The 9,879-nt window shown below is 36.2% G+C and overlaps 1 protein-coding gene across 1 annotated transcript; it reads right to left on the bottom strand.

Moving 5' to 3' along the window:
• Nucleotides 1–5,659: 5,659 nt before the first annotated feature.
• Nucleotides 5,660–7,619, bottom strand: LOC131901597 (zinc finger protein 431-like; the record flags this gene model as incomplete). Its single annotated transcript, XM_059252701.1, has 4 exons — nt 5,660–5,937; nt 6,022–6,107; nt 7,243–7,303; nt 7,505–7,619. Coding segments are annotated over 4 exons (540 nt in total), but the record flags the coding sequence as incomplete, so codon positions are not given.
• Between the last annotated feature and the right edge of the window lie 2,260 nt (nt 7,620–9,879).

Genomic DNA, 9,879 nt, shown 5'->3' with positions numbered 1-9,879 from the left:
CTTCTCTGGCCAAAGAAATTACAAAAAATGTAGCAATCTCCTCTGGCTCAGGACAAGTGTTACTTTTCAGCTCTTTTTCTCTGTCTACTCAGCAAGGATCTTCTGTTCAGCTTCTCCTTGCTCAATCCACTTGAAACATCTCAGCAAGGTACTTTTGTTCAGCTGCTCCTTGTTGAACCCACTATGGTATATCTCAGTAAGGTTCTTCTATTCAGCTCCCCCTTGCTCAAAACAACTTGGGACGTCCCAATAAGGTTTTTCCGTGCACCAGTGAATAAAGGTCTTCACACCCAAAACAGTTTTGAGATTTTTTTGGGGGGGGGGAAGGAGGAGTCCAGGAGAGTAGCTGCTTCTACCAGGGTGGAGAGTACAATTGACCAGGCAGGGCAGTTTATATAGGGTGCTTTGAGGATGGAGTTAACAAATCAGTTTTTTTTTCTGCCAGTGTTTGGCCAGTTTTGTGGGCTAGGACAAAGATGGTCCTGATTACAGGGACAAATTGTTCTTCTTTCACTGGCCTTTCTTGGCTTTTTGACACTACCTTTAAGGGAAGGGCATATTTATTTCACTGACTCTGATTCTAGGGACCAAGAGTGTTATTTTGGCACCAGTTTCAGAGTCAGGGCATGTTTCCTTGGTTCATTTCTCTGGCTCAGGTCCAACACATAAGTTATGTTTCTTTCCCTGGTTCTGGACCCTAGGGACAGAATTCTGCTATCCTGTTCTGTGATTGGTTAGTTTCACAAGTTATTTGGCCAGGGGCAGAGATGGCACTGATTTGAGCCAAACTGTGTTTTTTTTTTAAACTGGCCTTATCTGTGTCATCTTTCCCTAATTCTGGGCTCCAGGGTCATTGTGGGTTTCTTTACCCAGCCCCCTTTCCCTACACTTTACAAAACAACAATCATTGAAAGTACATCATCTACCCTTAGACTTGTTCTTAGGAGACTGACACACAAGGATCATGAATTCTAATGTATACATGACTAATTACTGACATTTAAACCAAGCAGATAACAAACAACATTTCAAGGGAATTTATGAAAACATATTAAAAATAAAACCATGAACAAAAATCCACCACCCTTTCACAAACACCCTTACTTAAAAAGTATGATCACATACTACCTGAGAGTTAAATAAAAATGAACCACTTAGATGATAGCCATCCCATTCTACACAAGGCAGCAGATAAATATCTCTGAATAAGTGGAAGTGCCAAAGAAGGTGAACAAAAGCCACAGAATGAATATAAGGACCACAAAACAAACTTTACTAATTGAATTTGCCTTATATTCCACATTTCAGTATCTTACTCAAATGGTGCCAAATAGAAGCTGCAATGGGATCTTCATATCAGTCTTCAGTGAACGTGGTTAATAATTTACTTACATCAAATCTACAACAAAAAAAGATTTAAAACAGGATTTTTTCCTTAAAACTGAAAACAACTGTGTTAAAGTCTTAACCAAATTGTTTACATAGTTTTCGTTTATATGAGTACCTATCTGTTTTCTTATATCAAGAGAATATAAAAAGCTTTAAAATATTGACAGGGATAGAGACATGATCAAGCCTTTAACACAAGTTGATTTCCTGGACCAAATCAGATTTTTGGATGACTTCCAGTAATTCTTGCAAGAAGAAGCTCCAAGGGTCTAACCTTCTTGGGAACCAGAATGCACATTCATGCACCAAGAGGAAGACAGACAGACACACACACACACACAAACACACACAAATAAAGTCAAATCTTTAAACTAATTTTCAATCATAAATGTTTTTCTATTATAATTTTGGTAGCATGAGTTTTGAGGCATCTAAAGGATTACAAAGTTTTTCTCAATCATGAATTAGTCCATGTAACAGATAGCAAGCATGTAGGCTTGAAGTCAGAGTATTCTATCATTTTCAGTCTGTGAAAGATTTCAGAAAATTTAGAAAATGGTACCTGCTGGAAGAAATCTGTTTTGAAGGTTGGCCTGAGTATTTACATCTGCACACCATTTCCAATTTACACTTTCTGCTTTATACTGCAGGACAAGAACGTGAACTCTAAAGCCAGGTAGTAGTGGCACATGCCCTTAATCCCAGGACTTGGGAGACAGAGTCAGGCCTATCTTTGTGAGTCCAAGTCCGGCCTGGTCTACAGAGCAAGATATAGGAAAGGCACAAAGCTACGCAGAGAAACCCTGTCTTGAAAAAATAAAACAAAACAAAAAAAGAGTGTAGATTCTTAGGTGCCTGCTTTAGCTGCCATGTCTGACACTTGTTTCCATGCCACTTTTACAGGGTTCCTGTATTTCTCTGGAATCAAGGGCCAAGTTAAACCATTTTCTCAGTTCACTTGGATATGATCCATTATCAAAGCAACAGAAAAGCAATAATATACATCTATGAAATTTTACACCAGAATTTATTATTTCATGTATTTGAAGAGAGGTGTCTTCTAGAAGTGTGTAGGTCAGTTAGCCTTCAAAAGCAGAAACTCAAAAAGATGGAAAGTGATGGGCAGAGTAGTGCACGCCTTTAATGCCAGTACTCAGGAGGCAGAGGCAAGTGGATCTCTATCAGTTTGAGGCCAGCCTGCTCTACAAAGTGAGTTCCAGAACAGCCAGGGATATGTAAAGACCTTGTTTTAGTTACCTTATCATTTAACTTTATAGGCCTATTTCCATATTAGTTGACATGTGTAAACAAAATAAAAAGAGACATTATAATGCTTGAACAGATTGTTGACACAATTTAGATTTTTTTCCAAAATATTTGTGTAATTGAATATAAGTATGTGGCCTGAAGTCATAACACTTCATATAGATTCAGATTGCCTTTGGTATGAATTTTTTTCAGATACGCAAAGTCTAATGTTATATTCAAAGACTTTAAGAGACCAATTACACACTAAAAGTTTTACAGTTATAGGGTTGTTCTGTGTTGTGGCTAGGCATTACCACATTGATTACATTCATAGGGTTTTTCTCCAGTATGTGTTCTTTAATATACTTGAAGATGACTGGGCTGTGCTAAGGCTTTACCACACTGCTTACATTCATATGGTTTCTCTCAATTATGTGTTCTTTCATTAAATTTAAGAGCACAATGATGAACAAAGGCTTTACCACAGTGATCACAATTGTATGGTTCACTCCAGTATGTGTTATATTATAACTTTGAAGATGAGAGTGATGAGCAAAGGCTTGTAGAACACTGATTACATTCATAGGGTTTCTTTCCAATAAACGTAATTTCATGCCTTTGAAGATGACAGTGTTGTGCAAAGGCTTTTCCCCACTGATTACATTCATAGGGTTTCTCTCCAGTATGTGTTTTTGTATGCCTTTGAAGGTCACTATTACATACAAGGGCTTTAACACATTGTTTACATTCATAGGGTTGTTCTCCCATGTGTACTTTCATACAATTAAAAAGCATTATGACAAGCAAAGGCTTTAACACACTGACTACATTCAAAGGGTTACTCTCCAGTATGTGTTCTTTTGTGTACTTGAAGATAACTAGGCTGCGCAAAGGTTTTACCACATTGTTCACATTCATAGTGTTTCTCTCCAGTATGTATTCTTTCATGCCTTTGAAGATGAGAGTGACAAGCAAAGGCTTTACCACACTAAGTACATTCACAGGGTTTCTCTCCTGTATGTGTTCTTTCATGCAGTTGAAGAGCACTGTGTAGAGCAAAGGCTTTACCACACTGATTACATTTATAGAGTTTCTCTCCACTATGTATTTTTTGTGCAGTTGAAGACCATTGTGTTGAGCAAAGGCTTTACCACACTGATTACATTTATAGGGTTTCTCTGCGGTATGTGTTCTCTTGTGTACTTGAAGATTATATGACTGTGTAAAGGCTTTACCACAATGATTACATTCATTGGGTTTCTCTCTGGTATGTTTTCTTTTGTGTACTTGAAGATGACTGAATTGTACAAAAGCTTTACCACATGGTTTACATTCATAGGGTTTCTCTCCAGTATGTGTTCTTTCATGCATTTGAAGAGCACTGTGTTGAGCACAGGCTTTACCACATTGATTACATTTATAGGGTTTCACTCCAGTATGCATTCTTTTATGTACCTGAAGATGACTGAGTTGTACTAAAGCTTTACCACACTGTTTACATTCATAGGGTTTCTCTCCAGTATGTGTTCTTTCATGCAGTTGAAGAGCACTGTGTTGAGCAAAGGCTTTACTACACTGATTACATTTATAGGGTTTCTCCCTCGTATGTGTTCTTTTGTGTACTTGAAGATGATATGGCCATGTAAAGGCTTTACCACATTGTTTACATTCATAGGGTTTCTCTCCAGTATGTGTTCTTTTATGTAAGTGAAGATCATTGTGACGAACAAAGGCTTTACCACACTGATTACATTCATAGGGTTTCTCTCCAGTATGTGTTCTTTCATGCAGTTGAAGAGCACTGTGTTGAGCAAAGGCTTTACTACACTGATTACATTTATAGGGTTTCTCCCCTGTATGTGTTCTTTTGTGTACTTGAAGATGATATGGCCGTGTAAAGGCATTACCACATTGTTTACATTCATAGGGTTTCTCTCCAGTATGTGTTCTTTTATGTAAGTGAAGATCATTGTGACAAACAAAGGCTTTACCACACTGATTACATTCATAGAGTTTCTCTCCAGTATGTGTTCTTTCATGTACTTGAAGATGACTGGATTGTACAAAAGCTTTACCACACTGATTACATTCATAGGGTTTCTCTTCAGTATGTGTTCTTTTATGTACTTGAAGATGACTGAATTGTACAAAAACTTTATCACATTGTTTACATTCATAAGGTTTCTCTCCAGTATGTGTTCTTTTATGTACTTGAAGGTCATTGTGACGAACAAAGGCTTTACCACACTGATTACATTCATAATGTTTCTCTCCAGTATGTGTTCTTTCATGCAGTTGAAGAGCACTGTGTTGAGCACAGGCTTTACCACACTGATTACATTTATAGGGTTTCTCTCCAGTATGTGTTCTTTTATGTACTTGAAGATGAATGAATTGTACAAAAGCTTTACCACACTGATTACATTCATAGAGTTTCTCTCCAGTATGTGTTCTTTCATGCAGTTGAAGAGCACTGTGTTGAGCAAAAGCTTTACTACACTGATTACATTTATAAAGTTTCTCCCCTGTATGTGTTCTTTTGTGTACTTGGAAGATGATATGGCTGTGTAAAGGCTTTACCACATTGTTTATATTCATAAGGTTTCTCTCCACTATGTGTTCTTTTATGTACTTGAAGATTATATGACTGTGTAAAGGCTTTACCACATTGATTACATTCATTGGGTTTCTCTCCGGTATGTTTTCTTTTGTGTACTTGAAGATGACTGGATTGTACAAAAGCTTTACCACACTGATTACATTCATAGGGTTTCTCTCCAGTATGTGTTCTTTTATGTACTTGAAGATGACCGAATTGTACAAAAGCTTTACCACATTCTTTACATTCATAAGGTTTCTCTCCAGTATGTGTTCTTTTATGTACTTGAAGGTCATTGTGACGAACAAAGGCTTTACCACACTGATTACATTCATAGAGTTTCTCTCCAGTATGTGTTCTTTTATGTACTTGAAGATGACTGGATTGTACAAAAGCTTTACCACACTGATTACATTCATAGGGTTTCTCTCCAGTATGTGTTCTTTTATGTACTTGAAGATGACCGAATTGTACAAAAGCTTTACCACATTCTTTACATTCATAAGGTTTCTCTCCAGTATGTGTTCTTTTATGTACTTGAAGGTCATTGTGACGAACAAAGGCTTTACCACACTGATTACATTCATAGAGTTTCTCTCCAGTATGTGTTCTTTCATGCAGTTGAAGAGCACTGTGTTGAGCACAGGCTTTACCACATTGATTACATTTATAGTGTTTCTCTCCAGTATGTGATTTTTTATGTACTTGAAGATGAGTGGGGTGTGCAAAGGCTTTACCATAATGACTTTTTTCATAGGGTTTCTCTTCAGTATGTGTTTTTGCATGCTTTTGAGGATGACTATGACATTCAAAGGCTTTCCCACACTCAATATATTCATATGATTTTTCTCTAGTATGACTTCTTTCATGCCTGCAAGAATAATTGAAACATTTAAAAGATTTACCACATCCATTACATTGTTGAGTATTTATATCTTCATGAATTAATTTTACATTTTGGTCTAAGTATAAAGAGAACTGAGATCTTAAAGTTTTAACATATTGTTTACACTCATGTTGTTCCCCTGCATTTGATGACTTTGCATATTTGAATATGCCTTGATGGTAAGAGCCTTTATTACCTGGCTAATATTTGTAGCTTCATTGTTCTCTGAGGTTTTTCACATATTTGAAGAGAACTGGGAGAATTTGGACATTTATGTCCCCTGTTCCATTTTAAAGTTACCAATACTGTGAGTCATGCTACATGTTCAAAGTTAACCAGGACAAACAGAATCATGTACACAGACATTACTAGTACCCATAGGGCTTTTCTGTGGTGTATTTGTTGATCTATTCTTAGTGAATCTGGAAAACAAATTGTTTGTAAACTTGAAACACATTCAACAAGTATACTCAACATGGGACTACTACATGTCTTTTAAGTGTTCTGAGATTGAGAGATGTACATAGCTTCCTCCATGTCCTTATGTTTTTATGGCTGATATCCAAAGTGACATATAATATAACTATTAAAGAAAGAATAACAACAAGAATATTTCCACATTTCATTTACAGTTGGACTTTCTGTTCCTCATTAACGTGTGGTACAGGGAATAATGTTTCTCTACAACAACCCCCCTTTAATCTTGACTTGAACTACCTATTTAACTGAAATTAGCAAAGACAGAACAACTATATGAGTAACTATACTATGGATTATTTGCTTATTACAAGGTTGTGTATATATTCTTATCACGTATACAATGAGTATAACTTTTGTAATATGAAATACTATGAAACTAAATGGATTGCCATTTGTACAGCATAGCTTTGATGATGCTATTATTCAAATGGTGATTTGTCATAGGCATTTTTTGTCTTCCTTCTTAAAAGAATCACTTCCAAACACAATTCACTTACCTGCCATGTGTCTTTATGAGCATTTAATGATGATCAATGCATTTTAAGCTGTAATTATTTACACTGTTTCATTTAATTAAAACATCCACATAAATTATATATATCCAGAGGCCCATTTCTATCAGCTTTTACAAGAAAATTACCTTCCATGTTTTTGAGAACTTTGACAACGTTCTTCAACTTCAAGATTTTCCCAGTTGTAGCCTAAAATATAGGACAAGAAAATGTATGAAATACTACAGGATACTGAAAATTTTACATTACTATCTTCAGTGATCCTTAGAACCAAATCTGGTTTATTCACCTCATTTTTCCTCATTCTCAATTAGAATTGCAGAAGAGCATCAATCACTAAGAAACAATTGTCCCTTTATTTAAAATGTGAAGGAAAATTTATAGTATTACCTATAGCAGTGAGGTTCATATAGGTCTCCAGCATCACACCTTTGTAGAGATTCCTCTGTGAAGGATCCATCAATGCCCACTCTTCCTGAGTGATGTCGACATGCACATCATTATAGGTCACTGCATTCTAAAATATGCCATACGTAAATATGCCAACCATATATATAAAACAAAAAGCATGATACAACATTGTAAATGTGTGCTTCTTTGAGAATATAGCCACAAATTCTGGTTAGAGCTACATGAATTCTGTAACTCAGACATTACAATGAAATCAAATTACTTCACAAATAAACTGAATAGGAGGTTGACCTCTATTGTTTCTGAATGCTCTGAACAGGATACCACCTTGCAAGAGAAATGCCTATTAACAGAGATAGAGAGACAAGCAAACACTTCAACAGTACTGAGCACCCATCAGAGAAATTATATGAACAATTATTAACTACAGAGAAGATTGGTAAGCTGAGTATGTTGGCTCACCCCTTTAATCCCAGAACTAAGAAGATAGAAGCAGGTATATGTGCTTCTGAGGTGAAAGGTAGCCTAGTCTATGCTAACTGCATCTGCACTGAATCTTTCATTCAAACAAACAAAAAAGATAAGATGAAGTCAGAGATTTTTTTTACTGAAGATCCTACAAAGAGTTTGGCATTCACTCCAGTTCTCTATTCATTTTCTAGAAATATGAATTGCTCCAGTTTAAACTGTACATTAATAATTCCTACTTAAAGGAACTGTGCATTTAAACAGTTACAAATAGAAAGAAGATAACATTAGAAATAGCAATGATGATCATAAATAATCAACACAGGGAATGAGCGATGGCTCATAAGTAAAAGATTTCTTACTGGTCTTGTATACAGATGGGCTCAATTTTCAAAGCTTATATGGGGGAATCAAACAACTGTTCATTATTCAAAGATTGTGGGTTCTTAGACCCTCATTGGACTACTGTGAGGACAGGTAGGTATACATGTGGTGCACATCCATGTATATAGACAAAAGAATCATATTCATTAAAAAAATCAAAACAAACACAAAAAAGCAAGAAGAATGTCACACAATTGTAATCCAATGACTCAGAAGTCCCAGACTCTACATCTAGAAAGAGAATAGTATCTTCTGCTGAATTGCAAAATTGAAACTGGGGGGTAAAGCTCAGCAAAACAACAAATGCTTGACGTGTACAAAAACATATACTCTAGGACGATCACCCAATAATATATATTTAAAGAACCTGAAATGTTGAACAACCTTTAATCTCAGCATGTGGGAGCAAGAGTCAGGTGAATCTCTGAGTTGGAGGCCAAATTGGTTTACAGAGCTACTTTTAGGAGAGTCAGGGCTACTCAGTCAAAGCTTTTCTTCAGAAACAAAAATAGGAACAACAAAATTTTACAAAATTCAGGCTAGCAAAGTGGCTTAGCATTGAATATTAATTCCATCAATTGTATTTTATGTGATTTGATGATACTATCTATACTGGTGGTGAAGTCATGGCAGCACAAGAAGGAAGCTGGCTCATTCATTTCAACCACAACATAGTAGAAACATAGAAAAGGAAATGGGTTGAGGCTATAGAAGCATATATCACCAGCCCCAATGAGATATTTTATTGAGAGAGGTTCCACAAGTACCCGAAAGAAAGTCATCAAGGAGAGACACATGTGCAAATACCTCATCCATCTGGGAGCTTTTTATTCAATTAACTAGATTCTCACCCAGGTCACTATAGTCTCAAGTGTCTTCCATAAATAAAATGCATTTAGTCACTTCAATGATTCTCATAGTCTGCAACAACCCCTTTACTGTTGAAATGTCCAAAGTTTCTGTTGACACTCAAGACAAATTCTTTACTGTGGCATATTATAAAATCAGAAAACAATTTAAATATTTCCAACATGTGAAAGGCACAGAAAATCCATTAGCATCCCAAAGGAAAGGAACTAAGACACAGTGAGGAAACACTGGACCAAGGGAAGACTGAAACCCAACAGGGCAACCATTGAATATGGTAGCTAGCTCTGTGTCAGAGACATGAGGCTTCATTTTCAAAGGGCTTAGATGGCTCTGTCTCTCCACAACTTTCCACACATCTCTCTCTATGGTTACCTCCATTCCCTATATGTAGCTAGCTGTCTATGTAAGATATTTCATAGCTTAATTATCTCAACATCTTATGGTCTCAAAATACAACTCAGGCTTCATTCTCATAGTATCATGCAAAGAACTCAGACAGTCCTCTCACTGGAGCGCTTACCATACCAAACACAGATGCCTACAAAAAAGCTGAACTGAAAATGCAGACTAAAAATGTATAATCTTAAATTTTACATCATTCTGGTCTCCAGAACAAGTTCAACATCAATGAT

Source organism: Peromyscus eremicus, unplaced genomic scaffold (genome assembly GCF_949786415.1).
Source record: "Peromyscus eremicus unplaced genomic scaffold, PerEre_H2_v1 PerEre#2#unplaced_115, whole genome shotgun sequence".
NCBI classification, from domain to species: Eukaryota; Metazoa; Chordata; class Mammalia; order Rodentia; family Cricetidae; genus Peromyscus; species Peromyscus eremicus.
The sequence above is the reverse complement of the archived record's forward strand: the minus strand, read 5'-3'. Positions and strand labels throughout refer to the sequence as shown.